This window comes from Poecilia mexicana, unplaced genomic scaffold (assembly GCF_051168715.1).
Source record: "Poecilia mexicana isolate PSO_F unplaced genomic scaffold, ASM5116871v1 scaffold_7, whole genome shotgun sequence".
Classification (NCBI taxonomy): domain Eukaryota; kingdom Metazoa; phylum Chordata; class Actinopteri; order Cyprinodontiformes; family Poeciliidae; genus Poecilia; species Poecilia mexicana.
Genome location: NW_028263376.1, coordinates 20,708,819 through 20,736,024, shown reverse-complemented (window position 1 = coordinate 20,736,024; position 27,206 = coordinate 20,708,819). Strand labels below are relative to the sequence as shown.

General features: G+C 39.9%; 2 protein-coding genes and 1 non-coding gene across 10 annotated transcripts in view; all 3 read right to left on the bottom strand.

Moving 5' to 3' along the window:
- LOC106917474 (death-inducer obliterator 1-like) overlaps positions 1-2,876 on the bottom strand; it is a 30,341-nt gene extending 27,465 nt beyond the window's left edge. For 2 of the 3 annotated variants that reach the window (XM_014986458.2, XM_014986459.2), the window contains exons 1-3: positions 2,758-2,875; positions 1,311-1,391; positions 66-1,230 (exon numbers count right to left, since the gene is read on the bottom strand). In XM_014986458.2, the coding sequence (XP_014841944.2) occupies positions 66-1,230; positions 1,311-1,368 (1,223 nt within the window). In that variant the 5' untranslated portion in view covers positions 1,369-1,391; positions 2,758-2,875. Of the gene's footprint in view, positions 1-65; positions 1,231-1,310; positions 1,392-2,757 lie in introns of all 3 variants that reach the window. The other variant, XM_088007225.1, reaches the window with a different exon arrangement.
- Positions 2,877-4,061: 1,185 nt separating this feature from the next.
- LOC106917476 (MYND-type zinc finger-containing chromatin reader ZMYND8) lies at positions 4,062-24,605 on the bottom strand. Of its 6 annotated transcripts, none has more exons than XM_088007228.1 (21): positions 24,446-24,605; positions 24,113-24,348; positions 19,220-19,290; positions 17,358-17,521; positions 15,301-15,444; positions 13,644-13,757; positions 12,960-13,052; positions 12,756-12,843; positions 12,613-12,668; positions 12,453-12,530; positions 12,248-12,363; positions 11,685-12,160; positions 11,466-11,594; positions 10,492-10,644; positions 9,696-10,205; positions 7,746-8,192; positions 7,502-7,644; positions 7,251-7,331; positions 6,458-6,536; positions 6,117-6,356; positions 4,062-5,222 (listed from the first exon to the last, which is right to left on the bottom strand). In XM_088007228.1, exons 2-21 carry the CDS (start codon positions 24,124-24,126, stop codon positions 5,044-5,046), a joined length of 3,375 nt encoding a protein of 1,124 aa, XP_087863354.1. In that variant the 5' UTR covers positions 24,127-24,348; positions 24,446-24,605; the 3' UTR covers positions 4,062-5,043. The 6 variants fall into 6 exon arrangements, with proteins under 6 accessions (XP_087863354.1, XP_087863353.1, XP_087863352.1 ...); XM_088007227.1 differs by having other exon boundaries at positions 15,301-15,522; positions 24,442-24,604; XM_088007226.1 differs by having other exon boundaries at positions 15,301-15,522; positions 24,446-24,604.
- A 1,603-nt stretch (positions 24,606-26,208) lies between these two features.
- On the bottom strand, positions 26,209-26,281 carry trnak-cuu (transfer RNA lysine (anticodon CUU)). The gene has a single exon. It is a non-coding gene; the product is annotated as a tRNA-Lys (tRNA).
- Between the last annotated feature and the right edge of the window lie 925 nt (positions 26,282-27,206).

The following is a 27,206-nucleotide window of genomic DNA, read 5'->3' as shown; positions in this document are numbered from 1 at the left end:
TTCAGGAAGTGAAACAGGCATAAAAAAACAGGAATGCAAATCTCTCAGCTAAGAGACTTTGTTACCTCTTAATGTGCATTTGGCTGCAGACGAAGCACGTGGCGTTGGAGTCCTGTCCCTCGCTCTCTGCTATGCTGGAAATCTCTGCTGTAGTCTCACCCTGATTCTTGTCTTCCTCTCCTTCCACCTCATCTGGTGCATCATCAAACTGGCCGTGAGTTATGGCGCCGCTTTGGTTAAAATCGCTGTCTAGGATTACGCAGCCTGTGCTGACAGACTGCAGTGCAGCATTCAGAGTTATACCAAAGTGTGCAGATGTTGATTCCATCTCAGGAGGGATCTGTGGGTCGATCTGGATGCCGTCTTTGGGTAAATCCTGCTGCTCGTCTGCGTTAACAAGCACCACTTCATCGTCTGTGTCTTCGTTGACTGCCATGATGGACTGAAGCACCGCTGCCCTGCCTCGGCCTCTTCCCTTACCTTTCCCCCTTCCTCTACCTCTTCCCCTGCCTCTCCCTCTCCCCCTGGCTTTTCCTCTTCCACCATTCCCACCTCGAGCTTTTGAGTCTCCCTGCCTGCTGCTTCTGGCCAGCTGTTCTTTAATTTGCATCTGAGACTTTTCATCACTGTCCTCTTCCTGACTAGAGATCACCACAACATAATCGCTCTCTCTTTCTCCGGCATTGGCAGGAGCAACAGGCTGTGTGACCTCCATCTCATCCAGGTTATCAGGGGTCTCATTTTCTTCTACAGGCTGTGGATCAGTGAGCTCAATTTCATTAGCAGGCTCAAAGAAACTAGGAACTGCCAGGGCATCTGTCAAAGACAGGCCTTCGTTGCCACCAAGCAGAGAGAACGCTGTGTGGAAAGCAGAGCCAAAGTCCTGCCATAAGCTGGGATCAAAGCTCCCTCCAGCAGAGGTCTCTGGTGGCTCCTTGCTGTCCTCTGACGCAGGGGAGGAAGGGGCAGACCACTGAAGGTCCTCTATCACACTCCTAGCTGTTCGAGTAGCTTTCTGCTTGGTATCTTCTTCTGTGTTCGTCTCTGGCGCCTGATTGGTTCTTCGGCTTCTGCCCCTTCGAAGTGGCGGGGGATTGTGGGTCAGGTCTCCGACCTCCTCCATGAACTCCCGTTTAGCAATGGTTGTCCTTCTGAAGCCCCAGGACTTTTTAACCTGCGACAAGGACGGCCTTGCACCGGAGTCCACCACACCTGATTGGCTCTGTTCATCTACAGGGAAAATGAATGATCAAAAATAGAACCAACACCGTGACATTTTAGCCATTTGCTTAGGAAACTCATCCACGTACCTGTTGAACCTGAGTCACCATCGTCATTAACTGCATTGGTCTTTTCTACTGTGTCCATGCTGACATCAGTAGCCAGCAGTCCTGTTCACAAACAATTTAACCAAAAACACCATCTCAGTAGCAGTATTATACATCAATTTATATTCACTTCAACAGACAAAACCAGTTTTTTTTAATCTACTATAAGGAAATAGAGTTCTAGGAGTTCAATAAATATCTACAAATAGGATGTAAATTTAGACTTATTTGGGTTTGACCTGAGATCTTACACTCATATTTCCTGAGTTAATTGTGCCTAAGAGGATAAAAATATGAACAAATTGAAAAAGGCACTTTTATAAACTTTACAAAAAAGAAAATTGAAAACAAAACAAGTTACATTACAGGCCTGATTTGAGCATTTCTATCAATAAATATTGCTATAAATTATGAAAAACACTCCACTGCAATATTAATGATGTGATACTGAAGTGAATTGGTATGAAGTAGTTTGTGGAAGTAGGAAGAATAAAATGGCAACACATGCCAAATGAGAAGAATTGACCTGGGCCAGGTTTCATTTTGGTTAGTTACTGTGACAAAAAGTTTTTTTTTATTTAAATAAAATATTGAGAAAACAAAAATCTGAAAGTAATACTCATGAAAATGGATTATTATAAACAAAAAATGTTTTAAATAAAATCTACTTAAGCAAGCCTAATGTTTTTAAGATAACTTTCCTTTTTCGGGGAGGCCATTAAAAAAACTGCTTACATCAGATGAAACATAAAGGACAACTGAGCTCTATTTTATAGGGAAGTGGTGTTTTTAATTTACCCCTGCAAAAATATTAGCAAAAGTAAGTAAAGATGTCCAATTTTGAAAAAATATCTGGTAAACTTTCATCTGTAAGTAGGCAAAGAATCTGCATGCTGCTGTAATCTGTGCAAAGCTGGCCTTTCAGGTTTAATCCCAAATGTGCATTCGGCATAAAAACTACACATAATGATTAATTTTGTAGTCTGTACTTTGAATACACGTTATAACCTCGATGTTAATGTTAATTAAACGTTTGACCCTTGTGTCTGGACTACATTTCGTCATGTTATTTACCAGAGCAGAAACAGTGTGGTGCTAGTATTTGTTCATATCCCTTAACAATATTAAAATGCATTCTGAACGTCGATAACACTAGTTAGATAAGTAGTAATGAAACTAGTCTTCTAAATTTAAATAACAGACCTCAACCAGAAATTGCAAAAATAAAATCATTTATCTGCTCTCTCGACAACATTATTCCGTTAGGCCACAGGGGAGAATGGCTACTAGTTAAAAGCGTCCGACGTTGTTGTCTGTAGCTAACTTAGCTAGCCGTGACGGTGAACTGGTAACAAAGGACTACATTTTAAAGCTAACTGTATTTGATAATCCTGTCTGCGAACACCAGAAGCAGACAAGAATACAATACCTTGAAGTATATGATACTGTTTTCCAGTAGTTGTTAGATTCGTTCAGCTACCATGCTAGCATGGGATTCCATTTTCTTTGCCCTACTATTTGGAATCTCGCGAGATTTCGCCAGAGGCGGAAGCAGTGTTGACGCTGCATCCATCTCATTATTGTGAGTGGGAAGTGTACCTTGGAAAGTGATTGTTTGCTAACTTAGTTTTTCGAATTAAATAATCTCTAATAGGCATGTTCTACTTAGTTTTATTGATAGTAAAAATGCATGCAATGTAATGTCCATTTTATTCGTAATAAAAATAGCAATGTGACATTATTACTAAAAGAGCAAATCACATTTTAAAAAAATATTTGAAAGCTTGGAATGTATAAATTAAATCCTACATTGTGCAACCAAACCTGTTTAAGCAATAGTTACTTGTAATAAGTTATGCCTTGCTTTGTAAAAATCATAATGTGAAACAGTTTATGTATTTTTGATGTAGAACATTTCCTTTTTCAACAGAACTGCACATTAGCACTTAAATCTAGCTCCTTAAAGATCTGCGTGAGTTCGGTGGCAAAAGTAAGCCACCGAGTGAAGATTCACTCCATAACATCAATGGAGTGAATCTTTGAAATGAATTAAAACTGCGGGCCATGCCTTTTAATCACACATAAGTGTCTGACACCACTATTGCGCTTCAGGAAAAATGGTCAAAATTCTATAAAATTACCATTTCATCTTGTGAAATAACTGCCAAGATATATTCCTCTTTTAGACCATATCTTTTTTTTTTTTTTTAACATGTACATAGGTCTAAAGAGTGAGTCAGCATAATTTGAGATCATATGGCTCAAGAATGGCATGCCAGTCAAGTTAATATAAAGATAGGTGGACAAATATTTTTGGCAATATCCAGCATTTCTATTTCTTACAGCAGCAAGAGGACATTCAAGGTAAATCAGCATGTCATACTTCAAATAAAAATTTGTGGAGTGCCTTAGTTCATAATTGTCAAAAATACATTTGTACTTTTTGTTTACATTTTCATTCTTCATGTTGTAAAATAGAAGAATCCAACAGTCACCAAATTACCTGAAACTTTGCCATGTAAATAACTCGCAGTTTGCTTTTGTTCTCACAAAAATAAATAAATAAATGCTTTTGTAAAAGCAACGGCGATGCCAGGGTGCTCATGCAGCTTCTTTGCTTCTTGGTTTTATCACCAATTTACAATTGGATGATCAGTAACTTATATATTTGCAACACTGCAATAGAAAGAAAATGTGTTTTCATATCCGTTCAGACCAAATAAGTTGAGAAACTTCTTCACAAGTCCATTTATTCTTTTTACAATATGTAAACAGTAACAAGACAGAGCTCAACACAAACATGCTCACAGGAAATATATGGCTGAAAAAGCAATATATATTTATGTCTACTCAGATGGGCACATTTTTGATTGGATTTACATCTGCTTTGGGTAACTGGCTACACAAAGACTTCACTAAGAGCTGACATTCATGTGAAGAAGTTTCATTTCAAATAACTTTTCTCAACACATAGAAATGTGATTGCAATAAACATACTATAAAAACATGTAACACTATAAATATTGTTCAGGTATCTTCTTACAAAAGCTGTACAGTTTAAATTTTTTAGGCTTTTTAATAAATCGGATTTTGTTTTTTTTCCATTTTAAATGTGTGGCTATATAACACAGAACTACAATACAAAACTGGTATGAAACCAAAACGCCACCACTGACATGAAGCAGACATGTTGGACTGAAATGTGTTGTTTAAACCTGCACTATTCGACATTAAGCAAGTGTGGCTCAAACCACAAAAGGAAAGAAAAAAATAAATCAGTCTAAGTATTTGTGATGGCACCATAATCATTGTGTATAACTGTTGAAGGCTGTTTCAAATGTTTTGTCTCACAATATGGAGAGCAATTAAAACAGCAGCAAAGTCCTGTGGAGCAGCAATGAAAGAGGGAAATAAAGAGATTATCCTGTGGGTTGATATAATCTGAGCAACAATGCAAAACTGTAGAATGAAAACATTTCACATCTCGAGACAGACTACTTTCACGTGATTAACTGACTTAAACGCAGATGTGGAAACCGAAAATGAGAAGTGAACCGAAAACAGTCCAGTAACCACATATACAAATGGGAATGAAAGAGAGAGAAAGGAAAAAAAAAAAAAAAAGTGATTTGTCGTCAAGGTGCAGGACTTGCAGCACCAACTTCGAGGCCGCCTGCCTCACATTCACTCCACCGATGTGTCTGTAGTGTATCAGTTAGGTCACAGTGACACCAGAACTGTCCTTGTTTTTGTCAGTGTAGGTGGGAGAGTTGCTTTTGTCCGATATCGAGCCTGCGGCTGAGGGAGCGGACTGCACAGCGGGAGAGTGGCCCGATGGTTTGACCGACGGCTCCGAGCTGGGCTCTGCCTCTGCTTCCTGCTGGGATGCTGTGGCTGGGAAAGAGCAAAAACCAACATGAGAGAGAAGACACGGTTTATGTTTGACAGTGACTTTTTAACTTTTTGTGCAACACAAAATCAAATCAGGCTATAAAATTGATTTTAAACAATTCAATTTCCTTCCGTTGTCAAAGGGACCGTGCCAATACATACAAAAGCGCTTTACAAAAGCAATCAGCTTTTGAAATTTGTCATTTTGTCAGGTTACAACCACAAACTTATATACGTGATTAACCCCTTTACCTCGACTGATGCCTCTAAAATATAATCCACTGCAACCAGCTGCCTTTAAGTCACCTAATTTGTTTTGAACCGACCTCAGGGGTTCATTAGAGAAACACAAGTGAGTAAGTGAGTCAGGAGTAAAGTTGGAGAGAAGTTTAAAGTTGGATTAGATTATAAAATTATAAGCCATGTGCTAAACGTCAGAGAGCCCATCATCCTAAATTGGATAAGGAATCATAACTGCAAACCTGAAGAAATGGTTTTGCATCAATCTTCAGGTTCTGAATAGCATTAATCACAGAGGCAGCTAAAAGATCCATGGCAACACTGAAGGAGCTGCAAAGATCCATAGATCATGTGGGAACATCTGTTTGCAGTTTAACTCAAGATGCATGGGAGCAAAACTGAACTCGTCGGTCGACGTACATAAAAACAACAGCAAAATTCTGGTGGCAGCCTTATGTTGTGGGAATATTTTGCTTCATCACATGGAAGTTTATGATCACAGTGTGAAAAAGGATACAAATACTTTTGCAAACATTACACATTAACTTTTTAAACAAGCTAAGATTGCTTGAAAGCTGCGGTAGCAACAGATGCTACGCTTTAAAGCAGATTGAAAAGCAGTAAAATTACTTAAAACTGAGAGAATTCTTGTTTTACCCGACTGTGTGCAGGACTTCATGTGCTCAGGCCAGTGTGCTTGCTGACAGGGGTAATCACAGTAGCTGGTATTCCAGCAGCAGTAGAAGATGGCCTCCTTCCTGCAGTTGGCGCACCACTGTTTCTTTTTGGTCTCATCCACCGCCTGCTGCTTCTCCAGCTCCATCTGTTTTTTCACCTCAGCCACCAAACGTTCCCGTTCCTGCTCAAGACTCTGCCTCATCTCCGCCATCGTCAGCTCTGCGTTCAAGCGGTAAGTTCAACATGAAACCATGCTAACGGTCTTAGAAAATAAAAGGTAATCGCATGATATCCATGCAGCCCTGGAAGCACAAACCTACCCAGATTATGCTTCATTTCTGATAACTCCTGCTGATGAAGCCACTGGAGTTTTTCGATCTCTATCCTCAGCCGTCGAATCTGTAGCAAAAAAAAAAAAAAAAAACGATCAAGAAATCAGTCATGGTTAAAATAAAGTACAACCTGTTTAAGTAGGCATAATCAAACAATCTTTTGTTTTTTAAAGATCTTCAAAGTGCATAGGTAAAACATTTATTTTATAAAAGCACAGAAGCAGCCATTAAACAAAACTGTGACACTCTATAATTAACCGAGGTGCAGAAATACACTGAAACCATTTGATTCTAAATTACATAATCCAGCTGGGACGTTTGGTCTTCTTTTCTTTACCACATTGCTTCACTTATTTGATGAGGTTTACTGGCATTCCCTCTTGCTATGGTTCCACCACAGACTTTGAGATTTGGACTTTGACTGGGACACTTCAAGAACTCAGAATTAACTTAATCAGTCATTCTAATCTGGCATGTGTTTACATAACATGGCAAGTGTTTGCTGTATGAATAAAAAAAAATCTTAATGTTTTCACTCTAGAAATACTTTCATTTACAGAGGAGTTCATCATAGTTGACGCAGTGACAGACAGATGTACTTCTTGTCTTTCTTTCAAAACCCCATTTTCAAAACCCGACATAAACTTTTTAAAGTATTTCATTGTTTTTGTGGCATTAGTTGTTTTTGGAGGCAGAGAAGGAAGAATAAACTACATATCTTCTTCCCACCACTAAACACACAAGACCTCCGAGCCGCACCAATGAGAGACGGAGGGATTACCTCTGCAATTGTATTTCCTGATGTACTTTTAGAGAGATCGTTGTAGATTTCAGTCATTGTCCCTTTTATTGTGTCCATAATCTGTGAGAAAAATGATAAAGTTATGCATTTTAAATCCCTGCAAAGCAAATCCAGAGAACAGAGCAGTAACTTTATTTAGGTTTCAATATTTGTCTGTAAATATTAGAAAATGTACATGAAGGATTCTAACCCGTGTATTAGAAGTATTATTAATGGGAATTGTGACTTACTTTGTTGGTGTATTTGGCGATATCTGCTGCTACATCTGCTGAAACTGTGGGGATCTGCAAGTCTGCCGACACTAGAGACGACGCAGCAGATGTGATCTGTCCCGCTGTTGATGAGGAGCTCTGAGCTGGGTCTTTTTGTTGCACTGCAGTTGACAAAGATGGAGAAATGTTAAGAGAAATTAAACAACCTCAAATAGTTGTACAAGTTTTGTGATGCATAATCCCAGTGGTGTTTTTATATTACCTTTAGCTGCTTGTCTGGTCTGATAGCGAGTGCTGGAGGAGTTCTGCTGCGACTGCAGCTGCTGGCTGCGCGTCTGACTCTGACCCTGCGCCGGGACACCCGACTGCTCTTCGTTCTGCTGCCTCTGGAGCTTCTGCACTTGCCATTTCTGCGACGACGTCTGTAACTTGGTGGGGCTCCAAACCACCGCCTGCTGCACATGCTGAGCCGTCTCTTTAGGAAGAAGCGGCCGCTGTTTTTTTACAGTTGTGGGTGCTGTGGACGTTGTGGAGCCAGAAGGTGGCGCAGTGGTAGATCCGCTGGTGGTTGTGGAGGCGCTGGGCTGACCAGATGCTGCACTGGAAACAAGGTTGAGCGCTGCTGTGATGGACGGCTGCAGGGAGTCCTTCAGGTTGGCGGCAGCATCTCGTGTCGGTGTGGCTGACGCAGCAGATGAAGACAGCTTACCTAAACAGAAAGCAAGAATGAATAACTAGGACTGCTTAATAATCCACCACACAGTCTGGATTTACAACATCAACGTTTTAAACCCAAAACGATGTGAAAAAGCATTACAATTAAACCCCATTTGTAGAAAGTAAGATGTATATTTTCTCTTTAATTGAGGGAGAAAGCGATAATTTTAAAAAAGGAACCAAAGAGTGAATCTGAAGTCACACTGTTGCATTAACCTGGTTTGGTTTGCATTGTGCATATCACTTGACCAGCATGTCTACACATTTCAAGGATTCTTCCGAAGTTTAATAAGCAACAATAAATATTTTACGCAAATTTGCGATGCAGACAGGCAGGCAACATTGTGGAAGAAAATTACACTTTCCCATTTTTCCTCCCGGGTTTAACCACAGAGTTTGAGTCTTCTTCCAGTTTTTCTCCAAGTTCTGCCAAATCTAAGACCGTTCCGATTTGAAAGTTAAGACCCAAGTGGAGTATGAAAAATTATGATTTCTGGCATTATAGCAAGCTTCACAAACGTCAATGTATTCCTTCTGTTCGTTGTTTTATTTATGCCAGTTTCTTCTTTATCCAGCCCGCAATTAAAATTCCAGTTTGAAGCCAAGCCACAATAAAAAATAATCATGCCCATAAGCTGATTGTAGATAATGAAACGTTAAAGTGCTTAAACATGGACTAAGACAGCTGCAGGAGCAATATTCCTTTGCAGGTTTACTGCAGAGGCTGAACAACTGAGGAGAAACATGCAACCGACCTTGTTGTGTCTGGGCATCGTGAGATTTGTTGCTTTGGCACAGTGTAATAACATAAATAAAGATTACTAAACTAAGACTAAAAAATCCTGTCTTTAACAACAAATGACATTAAATTTTGAAGACTATGGAACCAGTAAGAGTAAAAATTGTTGCTCATACGTTAGGGTTGTGGCTAAAACGTTTGTCCAAAAAACAGAAAATGGTTTGCATTTTCATGAATGTTTTAAACTAAATAAGATCTGCCACATTAAGGAAAACCATGGAAATCGCCGCTTCTTGCAATCATACAAGTGCAAAAAGCATTTATCTTTTTGCAGATTTCTTTCTCTCCATATTTCTCCTAAACTGATAAAGTCCTAAACTTATTTTTATGCATTTTAACAAAGTAAAAACCAATGCACAAATAAAATCGGCTGAAAGAAAGAGCAGAATTTGGCTCTGAGGAAATCAAACACCAACTAATGGTAGCCTCTTGAAAATGTTGTCAGAGAATCACCTGAAAATCATATCTACAAATCCAAATGAACTTAATCTACCAAAGATAGTTTTAAACCAACATATCCAATCAAGACATTCCAGCATCACTGTGAACATACAAAAAAAAAAAAAAAAAAAGAACCATGAGCAGCAGAGCAGACATGATCCTACCAGTACTTCAGTTTAGGCTTATTTTTAACTTGTATTTTGTCTTAAAATGCGATGGAAACAGAGCACAACCATAAAGTGGACAAAGCCTCACCTTCCACCTTGGCAGTGCTGGACTCTTTTGTAGTTTTGGCAGCGGTGGAGCTCGGGTCTCTTCTCTGCCTCTTTGCGTCCCGTCCTCCATGTTCATCGCCCAGATCAATGACGAGCTCCCTCTCAGAATCAGAGTCCTGTTCAGCCGATGCAGCGGCTGGTTTGCCCTCCTCTGGCGGTTTAGGCTTTTCAGTGACGGGTTGAGACTGAGGTGTCCTGGGCTTGTCCTGCAGACCCCTGTCTGGACCGTTGCAGCCTGGCTTCTCTTTGAGCAAAGGCTCGGGGGCAGCGGTTTTATCCCCCGTCGCTGTAACTCCCTCCTTACCCTCTCCCTCTGCGCTCGCCTTTGACTTTTTTCTTTCTGCCTTCTCCTTGTCCTCGTGTGCAGAGTTCTTGGACCGGTGTTCTTCATCGGTGGGATATTCGCTGTCGCTGGAGTCAGATTTCTCTGAGTCCTCAGAGTCGCTGTGGTCCACATCTTTATAAACATCTTCAGATATCTCGTTAATACCTGTGCAGGCAAATGTAAAGTTCACAATTATTGTAGTAAAACACACAAACACACTATATTGTATCACTGGACTGAATTGGACTACATGTAATTGTCTAAACTGAACCCATTTCTATTGTAATGTAGCTTGAGGTGATTGTTTTACATGGGCACAAGACACAAAGACAGAGTGTCAGACTACAGAAAACTGTTGGGAAAAGATGATCAAAATAATTATTCTTATACATTTAACAAATCCAAAACCAAAGCCATGTTTCAAACAGTCATAAAGTACATCTACATTTACCAAGCTGTGCTTTGCAGCTTTCAATGGTCTTGTCCAGACTCCTGATGGGTCTCTTTGGAGTGGCGACAGAAGAGGGAGCTGCTTGTTGTTGCTGCTGCTGTTGCTGCACAGTCTCACTTAGTTCCTTCAGGTCCATTTCAGCCTTCACTCGATCTGAGTTACACACAAATTACAGGACGACGGTCACGGTAATTACATGTGACCATCTAGTACAGCCTTCCAAATCAGTCAAAAAAGATGTTTGCTGTATTCCGATGGGATTTTATGCAATAAATCCACACAAGATAAGTGCATAATTGTGGTGTAGAAAGAAAAGCGTACATGGTTTTCAAGATTTTATTTATTTATTTATTTTTTTTACAAAACAAAAATCTTATAAGTGATGCCTACATGCAATCAGCCTCCCAGAGTTCCAGCAGTAGGTCTTATGGGGGATGCGTCTATTAGCTTTCCACATTCCGGCATATTTGCTCATTCTTCTTTGTAAAATTATTTAAAGTCAGTCAGATTGGACGGAGTATGACCATAGACAAGTCAAGTCCTGTCACAGTTTCCCAGTTGGTTAAGGTGTGTACTGTGACTGTGCCATTCTAAACTTAGTTAGCTAAAATAAAGCCTCACAACCACAACAACAACAAAAAAAGACAGAAAGACATGACCAAGTTTTCCATTTTTCCAACAGACTGAATGTTATTAGCACACATGTTAATGACACATGGACTGTATCAGACATTTCTGAACTTAGAATTACACACAGCTTTACCAATTCTACTATTTCAGAAATTAATTAGGTGACTTCTGAATGCAGATGGTTGCACTGGATTTCATTTGGTGGTATCAAAGTAAAAACTTTGCATTGTTATTAAAATCTCAAATACCATCAATATTCTGGTTGCGATATATTAGAAATTTAAAGGGACCTATACATTCTTACTGGGTTATCACTCATAAATACTAGTTAATGTGTTACTGACCAAGGTTAAGGTTGAGGATGCCTCCGGTTCCTGCTGTCCTCTCCTGCTTGGGAGCCAGTGCAGAGTTTATGGGTTTTGGACTGCTGCTCACACTAGCAGCTGGACCAGGCTTCCCCGATACAGGAGATGCTGTAATTACAAGATTTTGCTAAATATTTCAAAAGCAGTAAAATCGTCATCATGGCCGCCAAAGAAAAAGAAACTTGAAATATGATCTACCAGTGCAGTCCATCGATTCCTCTCCAGTGCTGTAGTGTAAGGCAGGGTTCCTGCTCGGCTTCTCGGTTTCTTGCTCCCCATCGGACCCCGTGTGGACCGAGGAGTTGGTGCTCATTGGAGACCGAGGCATTTCCATCATGGAGGCCCGCCGGCTCATCCCGCTGGGCGTAGAACTCTTGCTGAGGATCATCTTGGGAGAAGAAGTCATGTCAAAGTTGAAGCGGAGCTTGTCTGGCTTCTCCGTTTTCACCGTCCCGGAGTTGGGGTTGTTAGGGTCCATCAGCATCTGTAGCTGGTTGTTGGGTGTGTAGGGAGTGCGGAAGGGTGCGTAGTTAAAGATTCCAAATTTCTTGCGGATGTTTTCCACGTAGACCTCCATCTCTTGCATGGCGCTGTTGAAAATGCTCTTTGTTTTCTTCACAGAGAAAGGGATTTCTTTGGACATCAGGTAGCAGTTGTTGATAGGAACCCAGGCGCTGAACGGACGGCGGCAAAAAGAATATGAAAATCAGCAACTTAGAAAAATGAATTAATCGATTCGCAACAAGAGCCGTTTCTCTTACCGATCATGTTGCCCAAAGAAGCGTGCGTCTACCTGACCGTCCTTTTCTCTGAGTGCTTTTGCCGGCCAAAAAGGAAAACCCTTCAGCTTAGCCCAAACCAGCGGGTGAGGCTGACTCTATTGAAAACAAGGAAAAGTAATTCAATATGCTTCAAATGTGTAAAACACTCTGTAAATATGGTATTCAAGATGAAGCAAAGACCTACACATGGCTCACAAAACCAGTTATCCCTTTTTTGGCAAGAAGACAAGTAGCACTCCGGACACACTTCAATCTCATTCATCTAAAAATGAATTTAAAAACAACATTAATGACCCATTACTTATTTTTATTCTGTCCTTACCAATTTAGAAGAGGAGTTTTACCTCATGTTCACAGATCTTGACAATGACCTTTGCAGTTGCTGTTAATTTATGATTACCTGAAAAAAGAAATTGTAGTAATTTTATTTTTCTGTAGGAGTTTGCACAATAAAAGGAGAATTTATATACATTTATAAATGACAAACCTCCATTATAGATGATGCAGTTGTGTAGAATCCACTTCATATCAGCAAGAAAAGCCTCAGTGCAACCATACATTTTCTTTTTCACATTCTATCAAAAAGGGAATAAACACATTTACATATTCAAGGACGATAGAACATTTTAGTGAAAAAAAGTAGCATTTGGTAAAGCTGACCCTTGCTTTGGGTGTTTAAAAATGTTAGTACCTTTTCTATAGTGCTTAGGTCCATAGGGTGGAAGATGTACTCTGCATAATCCGGATGCTGTTCCAGTGACACGGGTTTCTGAAACGGCTCTGTCTGCTCATTAAAGACAAGAAAGGGACAACTGTTAAAGCCTGAACTTTGAAACAAATACCTCCTGCAGCCACAGCACCTTTGCAGCCACGTCCAAGACGCAGTTACAATAAATTCAGATTTTATCGCAATAGCATAATCCCACACTGAAAATTTTGTTGCAAGATTTTGAAGATTTTTTTTTAAAAACCACCCTGATCCAGACTCTCACTGGTGGGCAGCAGATAAGACAAATCTATCACTTTGTCACATAAAGTAATGGATTATTTATTGCAAGATTCTCGATATGTTGACCAAATTAAACTTAAATTCAAAGTATTTTATAGGAATTTTTGTTTTAAAGAGAACTAAAACGTTGAGATTTTCTGCTCCATAGAGCGAGAATACTCCAACAAAAGATTGGACTTGGATTGGTTTCTAAATCGTTCAGTATGAGATTATGCAACTGCAGTGAAAAGAAAAAAAATTGTTTAAAAATTGTAGCATTTTTTTTTCAAGCAGATTTTCCCAGGGTGCTGTTTGCTACAGGATTTTCCAATATTATTTCAAAAATCTGTGTACAATACAATACAACAAATAAAACAGCTTCCTTACCCCAGGCTGTTTGATTTTTTGGAGTGCAAATTTCAGTAAGTAGGAGAGTTGGTCTATCGTTAGCATTGTCATTGCTTTGCTCTGGGTTTCAATGCACTCAGCAACTGTTATTTTCTGAAAGAAGATAAAATGACAACAAGAATTATTGCATAATCTTAATAATAATAATAATAAACAAGCAAAGTTAAACTTTATAAAGTTTATTCCACAAGTCATCTTAGTTGTACATCGTAAAAAATAAACTAAGCAGGTTTTTTTTCCTGTAAATCCCCAATTCATGGTGTTCTTATAGCATCAGGCTGAAAGGCTATAAGAAAATCAGAACTTGAACAAACTGAGTCGCAAATGCAGAGTGTAGCCAGGGGGCATCACTGACGCCCATTCCCAAAGGTTAAAAAATAGTAAATAGCTTTAGAGTAATGCAAAACTAATTATTTAAACGATGACTTTCAAATAAATAATTCAAATTAAACAGGAATCATCAAATATGAAAGTGGTAAAAAAAAAAAAAACTGATTAGAGACAAGACATAAGAATATAATTTTGATATTCAAATTTCATTGCAGCATTATCGTTTTGTAAATACGCAAGCTGTAGTCATAATATCAATCAGATATTAAGTATTTGTCCATTCATTTGTCATTTTGAATTTTATTAAACAGTTGTCCAAGTTTTAGGAAAACTAAGAAATTGATCCAAATAAAAAAATTCACAAATCTACTTTCACACGAATCAAGCAGCTGCTTTAGCTATTCTTTGCATGCAGAGCAATTGCATCTACATTTATACCAAGCCCGGCTCAAGGTTCTTTCATGTACAGGTGCAAGTCAAGCAATTAGAATATAGTTAAACATATATATTAGGAATTCTATTAAAAAACCAAAACCCATTACACACAGTGATACATTTCCAGTGTTTATTTCAGGTAATTTTGTCGATTATGGCTTGGAGGGAAAAAAAAACCCTCACAATCCTTGAGGCTGTGGGATTCCCACCACACCTCTTTCTTCCACTCAGTTTTTCATTCAAATGCTTCGATAGAGAAGTGTTTCCCCAACCTTGGTCCTCCAGGCACACTGCCCTGCATGTTTTAGACGTTTCTCTGCTTTAACACACCTGATTCAGATGATTGCAGTTCAGAAAAGCTTGACAATAAGCCAAACCTGAAATTAAGGGAGCCGAAGCTGGAAAACATGCAGGGCAGTTCGCCTTAGAAGAACCTGGGGCGTAGCACAGCTACTGCCTGCAGGACTATAGGATAATTTTTAAGTGAATCGCCTTCCTCGTGTTTATGAAGGCCACCCTTACCAGCTACAATCATTCAAATAACATCTGAAAGTATCAGTGTGTGTGTAATGAATTCATGTAATTACAAGTTTTTACTTTAGGATGATTATTTATTGAGCTGCACCTGAACCCACGTTTGTCACATTTTGTTATTTTGTGCAGATTTTTAGTTCCTGCGGTGACAGGATGATGTACCATTGTGGGCCATTTGTCTCCATGTTTCGGCCTGAACCACAGGCTGAAGCAGGTCATTACACTGATTTATGTCTTCACTGGGACACCTCGTTTTTGTCAGCTGAGCCATGCTGAGTCTAACAAGCGTCTGCCTACGCCCACACCCACACACAAACACACGTCGTCCGTGCGATACCTCACACTCTGGACAGAACCAGTCGCCCTCGGGCTCGGCTGGTAGTTTGAGGCACTTGGCGTGGTACACCCTGGGGCAGAGCTCACAGCAGAGCACCTGACCCTCGCGGTGGCACAGCCAGCAGTAGAAGTCATTCCTGCCGTCCTGCGGTACAACATCAACAGGGTCTGTGGTGAGTGCTGGCTGCTTCATATAGTAAAAGGGACCATGTCTTAGCTCTGACTGAAATGCAGGCAAGAGAAACAGGGGGCAGGTTTCAAAAACACGCAGGAACACAAAAAAAGGTGCAGTGCAACAGAAACAAGGTAGTATTAAGGTGAGGCAAGCAGGGTAAGCGGCACAAGGGATAATAAAGGCAACAAAACCTACACAATGGTGCTTTTTGCAAATAGGAGTACAATAAATCAATTCCACTAAAACTGGGCTTCCCTTTTTAAAAGATACATAAATGGTTTGATTGTGCTCATGGTGAATACAAGTGATAAAATTTTACAAGTGTCAAACCATAAACTATTTTGCCAAAAGTATTCATTCATGCATTCAAATTGTTGCTATCATGGCCACAGGTGTTTAAGATCCCACATCTTTTCAGGCAGACTGTTTATACAAATATTTGTGAAAGAATGGGCCGCTCTCAGGAGCTCTGTGAATTGCAGCAAAGTTCAATAACCTACACAATTGTAAAAATTTCCAGGCGACAAGGTTAACTTGCAGTGGTTGCCAATAAGTGGCTCATGTAAAACTCAAACAACAGTGAGATGGTGAAGCATTCGGGGGATAAAGGTCAAATTTTCGGAAGAGACACTTGAGTACAGAGCACCAAATTTCACGTGGCCTTCTAATTAGCTGAAACTTGTTTTGTAGAGAGCTTCATGGAACTGGATGAGATCATGAGAATCAGTTCCTATCACTTAACAATGCTCGTTTTACATAAACCTCCAAACTTTGTGGGGGGGGGAAACTAGGGATAACCCCTTCCTGTTCCAACATGACCGTACAGAGCAATGTCCAAAAATGAGTGAGTTCACGGAGGCCAATCAAGGCGTTCCTGACCTCAACCTGATAAAGCTTCACAAGCTAGTCCAAGCCGCAGAAGTTGGGCCGGCATCGTGTAATCTCTATGGATTAGAATTGGGATACCACTCAATGCCATGCACTTCAAGGCATCTGAACAAATACTTTTGGCAGTATAGTGAATTTAATGACATTCATATTGAGACAAAATATGCTCATGTCAGAGTAAAAACCAAAATATAAATAATTAAATACAATTATCAAAACAAACTCAATCTCTGAAATACATGGTTAAGCTTAACATGCATTTAAGTCAAAGCTCAATATGCACAATAAGTGACTTTTTAATGCATTGCTATTGAGCCGCAGATCATTTTTGTTTCTCTCAGTTCTGCTGGTTGAGTTCATTTACATAAGGTTTATATTGATGTTCTTTCATGCCAAACAGCTCTGCTGACTCTTTTAGGAAAATGAGGGACTGGACTACATTTCTTCAGTGACTCATTTCTGTTTGCATTCCTTCCGCTACTTGCAGCACTAGAGCAAGTACAGAGAAGTCTGATTCATTACTGTGAGGAAACCTATTCACCTCCGTGGGCCTTTCAACCAATCTTAAATGGAAAGAAAGTACCACATAACTCAAATAGTTCAACTGGATAAATATTATATTAGCATGAAAATTACAAGTTCATTAGCCAACAATTATTACACTCCAAACAGTCCTTTGCAGTGCGAGTATTGCACACACTGATATTGTTATTATGATATATATTGCAGGCCTAATCAGCACATTAGACAACTACAAGTGGACTAAAAATTATTTGGATGTAATCAAGATTATATGTTTGGTTTTTGCTCTGAGAGAAAAAGGACTAGTGGCACGGACTGGTCTAACAATATTTATGTTTTAAAATGTTACACAACACAAAGACACTTCCAAATTAATGAAGTGTGTGTGTTAAAGGGACTCCTGACGATCTCTTACAATCCGATAAAAGCAGCAGGTCATGTCTGAGTTCGCGATGAGCCTCCAGGAGCCTTACCTGGTCTTTGTTGTTACAATTCACAGCTCCTGGCTTTTTCTTTTTCTTAAGAGGGCTGGGGGAAGTGTCAGAAGGAGAGTGTCCATTGGAGGAATGGGTGGGACTGGACACCTTTCGCTTCTGTGGTGCTGCTGATCGTTCTGCTGAACCTGGTGCATCAGGTGCTGAGATGAAAAGGCTTGTGTCATTCCAATTGCACCACTTGTGGTATAAAAGTAGACAAGCTAGACCAAAATTAAATTCACAAATGCTCCAATAGATCACTTCCATTACCCCGGAGTGCTGCAGTTGAGATTCTACTGATTTTGCAACAGTCAGGCATTTCAGATAAAAAAATCATTTTAATATCAGACAAAATTAACCCAAGTAAATAGAAAAAGTACATAAAAGAGTTATCCAAAGCAACCTGGCTCTATATAAGGATATTTAATGTCAATTCTTGTTAAATTATAAATATAATGAGAGTAACCATCTTTTTGGGTTCATCTTTACTTGCTACACTCAAGCCTGCCTGAAGTGCAGAACCAAGGAAACATGTTAAGCAGAGCAGTAGGCTAAATTGTTTCACGAAGCAACACATCATGTCCTGCTCTAAAGAAACGCAAGAACACATTAGAAACAAAGTCATTGAAATCTATCAGTTAAGAGGTTAAGGTTGTATCAACCATCCAGACCCCTCAGGTCTTCTGGTTCTGCTCTGCATCCCCAGAATCACAACCAAACGAGGAGAAGCAGCATTCAGCTTCTATGCACCACAAATCTGGAACAAACTTCCAGAGAACCGTGAAATAGCTGAAACACTGAGTGCCTTTAAATCTCGACTAAAAACCCACCTGTTTAGAGTTGTATTTGAAACGTAATCAATTACGAATTTAATGACGCCACTTGACTTAATGTAATGTTTTGATTGTTGATTCTATGTTGCATGACTTTGTTTGTTATGATGTAAAGCGCTTTGAAATGCCTTGCTGCTGAAATATGCTATACAAATAAAATTTGATTGATAAAACGGCATATTAAGGATGAGAGACTCCAGGAAACATAAACAAAAACCCTGCCAGGACTAATCCAAGAGCACAGCAACGATTCATCCAAGTCACAAAAGAGCCCAGAACACAATAGCTTCTTCTGTTAAAACATCGGTGCTTATGACTCAACAATGTAAATGAGACTGGGCAAATATCGCATCCATGGGAAAGTTGCAGGGCCAAAACCACTGCTGATTTTGTTGAAAAAATAAAAATCCATCCAAATCTAACAAAGATGTTGATGCAGGACACATTCGTGGTTGAAAATCCTTGCAGAATTAAGAAAATTCTGCAAAGAAAAGTGGAATAAAAGTCTTCCACAGTGTTTGAAGGTAATCTCTAAGCTTAGAGAGCAGTGACTATTTCAGATAGAGACACTTTAGTTTGGATAGTTAAGGTCAAATAATTTTGAAACTGCATTTTGTATGTACTTGGGCAAATCTCTCTGATATAACTCATTTGATGATTTATTACATCCAAGTACAACTAACAAGGCAATTGAGGAAAAAAGAAAATCACAGCCATTTATGTCCTAATAACAGGAGCTAAGCAAATATTTTAAATATAGCTAAATAAAGGAATGCCTGAAATCTTTAATTGAGTACATAAATTAAAACATTAAAACAAATGCCTAAAAGGCTTCATCTAAGGTAACTAGGCTGTGTGCTGATTCCTGAAGGAAAAAGCCATACAGTCATAACATATCACTGTTGCAGATCTAATGCCCATCAACATGCATTAACCTCTCAAAATCCAATAGGAAAATCCTGTTGTGTTCTCCGACACCGTCATGTTTGACTTCTGATAGGACATGCACGGCCTTAAGAGACTTACCTTTCGATCGCAGAGAAGCGTCCATCCCCTCTACCACATCCGGCTCTTTCTTTATCTCCTCCTCAGCCAGACTGCACAGCAACGAACACGAGCACACAGGAACACAGGAAGAGGGGCAAACACAGAGTCAGAGAGGGTGTTCAGAAACCACATCAGCGTTATCTGTAAACAAGTGGAACACCACCTAAGGCACTGGGTCCCAGAGGACCTGTCAACAGGGACTCTAACGGTTTCCACTGTTTTTTTTTTTTTTAACATCTCATCTGACTTGAACGCATCTTTGACTTTTAATGTGACGTTCGAACCCTTTCCACATTTTCAGCTACTATCAAGTCGGAAAATGTTCTTTATACTCCAACAGAGAGACCAGTAGCAATCACCATGGCAACACTAATTTCACAAATGGATGTTCACAACAACACATAGGACCTTTCAGCCAACATTACCGTGCATCCGTGCTCGTCAGAAGACGTCACAGACGAAGTAAAATTGTGGCTCAACTGGGCCACGGACTGTTTTGTTTACGACAATCGGCGAATAGACCTACGCTAACAAGAAATCCAAAGGGAGCTGGCCCATGCTACTGAAGAGGACAGCCTCTCATTGTAATTAACAGTACATGGTTCTACCACCTTCCAAGCCCCTTCAGTAACAACAGCAGACTCTCTGGAGGATTTAGGCCTTTTCTTGGAGACCATTCAGGTCATCTCAATATTCTTGAACAAAATCTTTACCAAATAATCTGTTTGGAATCCACCAACTATAGAGATTCACTTTCACAAATCCTGCTCAACATAAAAAAGTCAAAACATTAACCTCTGAACAAAAAAAAAAAAAAAAAAAGAAAATAATCCTCACTCCCCCCCGTATTTCCTCCTGAAAAGCATCTCGTTCCCTCTGTGGTTACAAAAAGCAGAATAAAAAGGAGGGTTTGGCAATAAATGAGGGTCTTTGGCTCTTCTTTTGTCCAAGCAACACAGGGCCTCGTTCCAAGGATGTGCCCTTTATTCAAAAGACCAGGGAAAGAAGCCCTCCACAGAACCCCTGACAGGTCACACACTCGATCAGTTAATAGCTCTGGCTGCTGCAGCTCTGGTTTCCAGCTGAATGATAGGGTTTCAGTCTGCAACTCGAATGCCCACAGTTGTGGGACGGTTTTATTTTCACTTGGAAAACTAAAACAATCCTCTTTACGCCTCCAGACTCCATTTTTACAGAGAAACTCCAGACAAAGTTGGTTAAATTGCAGCCAAGCTGTGGATATACGATGGATAAAAATGTAAGCCCAAAAGCCTGAATGTGAACAGTCGAGCCAAAAGATAAGATTTGATACAAACTATTAAACCCAGATATAATGCAATCAGTCAGTAGTTATTTAAATTCCTCTTTGTGGTCCTTCTACAACCCAAAGACCTAAACAAAATGAGCATTACTCAAACCAGGAGAGACTTTTAAAATGAAGCAATTAGAGAAAGTTTATCAAACTGAAATAAAAACAAAGTTTAAGATATGACACATGGAGATCTTGTTTCAGCTTGCCAGCTTTCTCACAAGTGCACACACACACACACACACACCCCTTCAGGGCCTTCCTGTTCCGGACTGAGTGAACAAACGAGGCCCACATGAAAATAAGAGACGTTAGCCGAGTCTCCACCACAGCCCTGAAAAGGAGAGAACGTTCGCCATTCTTCAGCGGAGCTGCACAACAACAACCTCGTTTTCAAAACCTTCTTAGAATCATTGTCAAGAAATTTCTGCAGCCACCGAAAAGACAAGATGAGCTGGAGTAAAAAGGTATCCAAAAGGGCTTTTTTTCATATCAGGAAATAAGATCCATCAAGCAGCAAGCAGACTTAAAGGCAAATAAATCCCCAGCAGAGAGTCAAGATATATTCCAGAGAGATCAAATAAAGAAAAAAATTACACACACACACATTTCTCTTCTGCAAAGTACTGTAGTACCTGATGGACAAAAAGGAAACAACACTGAGTCACTGCCTTCAGATTCCACTCCTGTGAGAGACGAGCAGGGTTCTCTCGTCACAGAAAATGGAGGCCACAGCTTGCTACCCTCCCCCCCCCACTCGCCCCCATCCCCCACTCCAAGGCTGAGACTCGGGCACATCCACACAGGAGGACCAGCGAGAGATCTGTGGAGATCACAGTCCAACATTTCTGAAAAAATAAAGACGGTTGTGTCAGGACGAACCTTCATGAACCAATCACAGAAACAAGAGGGAAAACAACAGCGAGGAGACACGGGAAAATCCAGCAGGACGAGAAGCACCGCTCTGGATCTCCCCCCCCACCTCTTTCTGTATGTCTTCGATCCTCTTCCTTCTCTCCTCTGTGAACACCACTGTCAGAATAATTAGATGTCATTTTTTAGGAAGGAGAGACCCAGAATGTGAAACCACAGTCAGATCCCGACGAGCCCATTTCTATGCATGTCGTAAGAGGCTTGTTAAATTCCTAAATATCCGATACAAAGCAATTTCAGAGTACAGAGACGATCTATCATGTGCGAAACAATATGTTAGACTGAAACTCCTGATGAAAGCAACTTATGTTGGTTCCACTGGCTAAAAAAGAAGCAGTAAATAAGCATACGGAGCAGAATGCAACATAAAAGTAACAAGAAAACCATTTTTCAGCATTACAACCTAACTCAGAAGGTCCAAAAACACTGAAGAGACTAAGTTTTCCAACCCAGTAGCCACTAAATAATTAAATAGTTCCTACATTTGATAAAATAATGCATTTATCTACAATAGAAAAACTTATCATAACAATATTCATTGCTATCATATACAATAAATCCTGTAGAAGAGAAAAATATTAGACCTGGATTTTTATATAAGGCTGTACAGGATGAATCAAAGATGGCTGTGGAATTTTCCAGAAGGCCCTTGCTCTCCCTGCCGTGCTCCCTCCGATTGTCAATCTTTAACCTCAACTCTCGCTGCAATTGGCTGGAAGGCCAACAGGCTGGAACGCCATTGGTCGGCCGCACTGTGCCATACAGATCAGTGTGCAGGCTCCCCTCTTCCTCTTTAAAAAGCCTTTTTTGCTGCAATGCAGAGATTTTCCTCCTGCATTAGTCGGTTTTATTTTTTCCCCTCTCGATTTAGCTTATTCCCCATCTTAATAACGACAGCATAAAACTCTAGAAAAGGGGGATTTTAATCAAGGAGTTATGGGAGATTACATTTGTGCATATACAACTGCGATTCATGGCTCTGCTATTCAACATCTGTCACCCTGTTGCCTCAGACGGAGGCCCAGATTGGTTCCCCGACTTATCTCACTACCAGTGAGAAAATTACACGACATGCTGTCGATACCCAATAATCAAGCAGGTAAAAGTTTGACTTTTGGTTTTGATTTTACAACGTGAATTAGTCGCAGGCCAAAAAAAACCCTCTCTGATTGTAATGTTCCTATTTTCAGGTTTTATGTAGATCAAAACTGCCTCATGTCAGCCCACAAGAGAAAGAGATCCCTCTTTGTTTCCCCCACGCAGCTGAGATTGCTATAAGGGTGCTACATGACGTAACATGGTGTTCTGCCTATGTTCTGATAAATACAGCATGACACAACGAAGCATTTGCTTACATTTTGAGCAATCTGTTTCATTATTTTACATAAAATCTTTTTTTAAAAGAAGTCATTTTGAGATGTTTGAATATAAAATAAACCTGTCTTACCTTCGTCCGACTTCCTACATTGAATCTCTAGTTGAAGACAAACCTAGCTGGCTTTTTGTTTATGTGTTCAAAGCTACAAAAAAAAAAAAAAAAAAAAAAAAAAAATAGAAAGCAGCAAGAGTAGGACGAGAAAAGCAACCTAACAAAGATTAGGTCCAATCACTGAAATTCTTTCTAAATCCTGTTCAGATGTTTAAATGTTACATAATACAAAGATCCTCTTAAATCTTGTGTTGTTTCTTTGTCCTGGTGTCTGATCTGTAAAAGGGAGGGTAAAGTTCTTTCAACATGAGCTCTCTGAACACAAAATGGCCACTGTGTGTATGCGTGTATCCGTGAGCATGTGTGTGTATGTGTGTGTCTGAGAGTGGAGGAAGCAGCTTCACAGTACAGTTGAAGAAGTCAGGGGCGGAAGCCTCAAGGCCCATGACTCTAATAAGTCCCGTCTATAGTGTTTTTCAGCTCTAAAGATTTGACTGGAGGGAAAGATGGGTTCAAAAACAGGTTTGAAGCTGCAGTCATTCTTTGAGCAGTGTGAAGATTAGAAACTCCTGTGTCAACAAACAGAAAGTCATGCAGATTTCGGTTTCAGGATATTTTAAACTGCTCAAAGTTTTGCCCTGAACTACCTTCACTTCTTCCAAACACGTATGTTGCCACTTGCTCTTCCTCCCTGGGCCTGGCATGAGATAAGAAGTCAGAGCAGAGCAAGTACACTTGCACAGGGTACATAGTACCCGCAACCTGCCCATCCCCCTTGTTTCTCTGCCAGGCTACAACACGAGAGCAGCAGCAGAAGCAAGGAGGTGAGAGCGCAACTTTTAGATCAAGCTCTCCTTTGCCTTGTACACAGGAAAAAGAAAAAGGATTTGCCATGGTGGGATCTGCCTGCTGTATGGCAGCCTGGCTGTCTGGGGCACACATGTGACCCTGAGACACAGAGAGAGAGCAAGGGTGAGAGTCGTTACCCAACCCCCCAACCCTAAAAAACCCCTGTGGAGGGCGCAGAGGCCTGACGAGGCCTCCAGTCCAGCCCAGCTCCTCCTCCTCTTCCTCCTGCTGCACACTAAGCTGACTTTAAAGGTGTGCACATTCATCATGAGAAACCCCACAAGTCAGCACGACAACAAGAAAGGTAGCCATGTTGCTATCAGAAGGCTGAGATAAAAAAGACAGAGCTTACCTCTGTGGATGCATGGCTGCCTGACACAATGTTATGTCAACACTTATAAAACATGGAGGACACTCTCAGCCCTCAGCCGGGGAAGGCTCCGCTCTTCAGGCAAGGCGATCAGGCCCCGGCGATGTTAGCCAGATCCTGACTGGTCGCCTCCCTCGCAGGCGAGATACAAGGCCGCGCCTGATTGGCCGAAATGTTTCCTGAGTAATTATCTTTGTTCAGTGCAGGCAGGGGCAGCTCTGTGAGAGTCAGAGGCAGGGGAAGAAAAATGAGCACAGAGCTAGGTCTAAATCCACACAAATATATGATTAAGAGGAGCATTTCTGACATACAAACCCTTTGTGAGAGTGTTCTGAAGCGTCCAGGAGGAGAATCTGTCGGCAGCTCTCTCAGTGGAGGATTAAAAGAGTGAAACTGTCAGCCTGTGGAGTGTTAGGAGCAGGACACCATGGCTTCCCTGAACAAGCCTCCATTTTTTATGTGGAGAGGGCCTTTGTTTAAACTCCTCCCTCCCACTCTGCTTCCTCTAGACTCGGAGAGGTGGGGGGGGAGAAGAAGCCACTGCTCTGCACCTATTAAGAATGCAAAAAGGGAGAATTAAGCTGCAAGTGATAAATGATCCACACTGGCTAATACTACAGCTTGTTGTGAAGGGAATCAAATAAACTAACGTGACATTTAAACATAATTCAATATAGTTACTGAAGTCATAACCTTGGCAACTAAAAAGGTCACTCAGAGGTAGACAACCAAACAAAAATGTATTTATCCAACATCTGAATTATGATTAGCATTTCAGTTGCTAATGGTTGATTAATTAGGTTTTCCTGTACCTTATTTTTGTTGCCTCTTTGGGACTTCAGGACATTTCCACACGGCTGTAATGTCTGTTTAATGATGACATGGGCAAAGAAAGCATTTTAATGGGGGTGGGATCAAATGCATTGTAGATATAAATCCCAATAAAAACCTCACACTAAGCTGACAGCATATTTTGTGACAATATTATGCTCTGTAAGGGATTGGAGCAAATATAGGTAAATCTCTATAAATAAGAAAATCATTGAAAACTCCCTGTAATGTAATTCAAAAATCAGCAAACTAATTACACAGAGTGATATATTTCAAACAGTCATTTAATTTAATTTTGATTACTACAGTCTACAGCTAATCAAACCCTCAAATGAAGTCTCTTGCAATAATACATGACAGTAACCATCCATTGTCTACACCCACTTACCATTTCAGGGTTGTGGGGGCTGGGGGTGGTGGGGGGGATGGTGCCTCTCTCTAGCTGTCGTTCTTCGGCAAGAGGTGAGGTACTCTCTCTGGATATGTCACTAATCCATCACAAGTACACACAGAATTAACCACCAATAACTCTCTGCTCATTTAGAGAGACTGCATGTTTTTAGACTGTGGAAGGAACCTGAAGAAGCCAGAGGGAACACTCAAACTTCATGCAAAAGGCGGCTGGGATTTGAACCCAACACATTATTGTAACATTTTAGTGCTAACTACTGTTCTACCAAGAAGCCCCTACATATGACCCATAAAAAGGGTGTTTTTTAAGTGAAAACTAACATTTATTTTATTTATGTATTGGCTAATATATTTATTATTCAAAACGTTTCAATGTCCAGTGTTTATATATATTGGCACCATGTATTGTTTGCGAAGTACTTGCCATTATTTTAGGTTTTAATCACCGTTTGGATGTTAAACATTTAGTAGTTATTGTCTGTTTTAGGTTATTCAAACATTTCCTAGTTCTTCATCCCCCAAAACTGTTTGATTTAATTGTCTTATCAGTTATTCTTTTATTAAATATTTGTAGTGCTTTTCTGGTTCATAAGTTTTCAACCTGAGAAAATAAGCTTTGTGTTACTGGAAAAGAGGGAATAATTGTTTGACAGATACTCCCAGAATTGTTGCAAGGTATTTAAATAACATGAAACATTAAAGAAATGAAAGACTGCTCCATAAATAAGAGGTTTAGTGATACCAGGTAAATCATATTTTAGTCCTAATTTTTCTTTGTATCTAGACTAAGACAACTGAGGCCTGCTTTTACAGTTATAGGAAATGAAAAATTTGAGCGCCCAACGTGGGGCTCGAACCCACGACCCTGAGATTAAGAGTCTCATGCTCTACCGACTGAGCTAGCCGGGCTACGAAATTCAGAAAAACAGGCGCTGTTTTTCCTTCACGTACCAGCAAGCGTTGTAACAAGCCTTCTGTCTAATACTGCCCTCTACTGTTCACAAGCGATTCCTTCGAGTGAAATACCTTTATATCAGAAATAAAATATAGTATATGTGCCTTATGTTCGGCTGTAAGTTTAATTTCACGACAAAGTACGAAAGGAAAATGAATAATCTTGTATTTTATTGATAAATAGTGACTCCTTTTCACAATCAACTAAGTAACGGTTGCTTAAAAATAATTGTGAGCAGTTAGGGTGCTTGGTAGCTAATTGTGCTAAGTACGTCTATTCCATAACATTAGATTGGCAACTTTGGACAGTAATGGGCTTAAAAATTATACATCTAAACTGATTAAAACATGTATGTTCATAAGTACTGAAATATCTGCATAAAAATGGTTTAGAATTATAAATGGACATACCTCACAGGCGACACCAATGTACTGTAATGCCAACACAAGTGCAACTTCCGGTCACTGTAACAAAGGACAAAAAAAGCGGAGTGACTTTTCATAGCATCAACATATTTTTACTCAAATAGAAATAAAACATTGTAATCCAAAAAAGTAGTCAATAATTGTGAAGTGGAATGGGAAAAAATACATTTTCCACATTTACAACTAAAATCTGAAAAATCTTCCTGCAATGCCAATTCACAATATAGGCCATCTCAGGCTACTGTAGATGGCAAACAGGCCTAGTCCATATCCAAATCCATCCAATTTGATCCTAAGTGTATTCAGTTCAATTCATACAAGTTCTATTTAAACTACAAAAGGCAGATTTAAACTGATATTGTGTGTAAACTGTTAAATGTAATCAAACTTCTTATTAATGCAATACAATTACATTTATAAAAAAGATAAATGCCAATGATTTTTCCATCTAAGC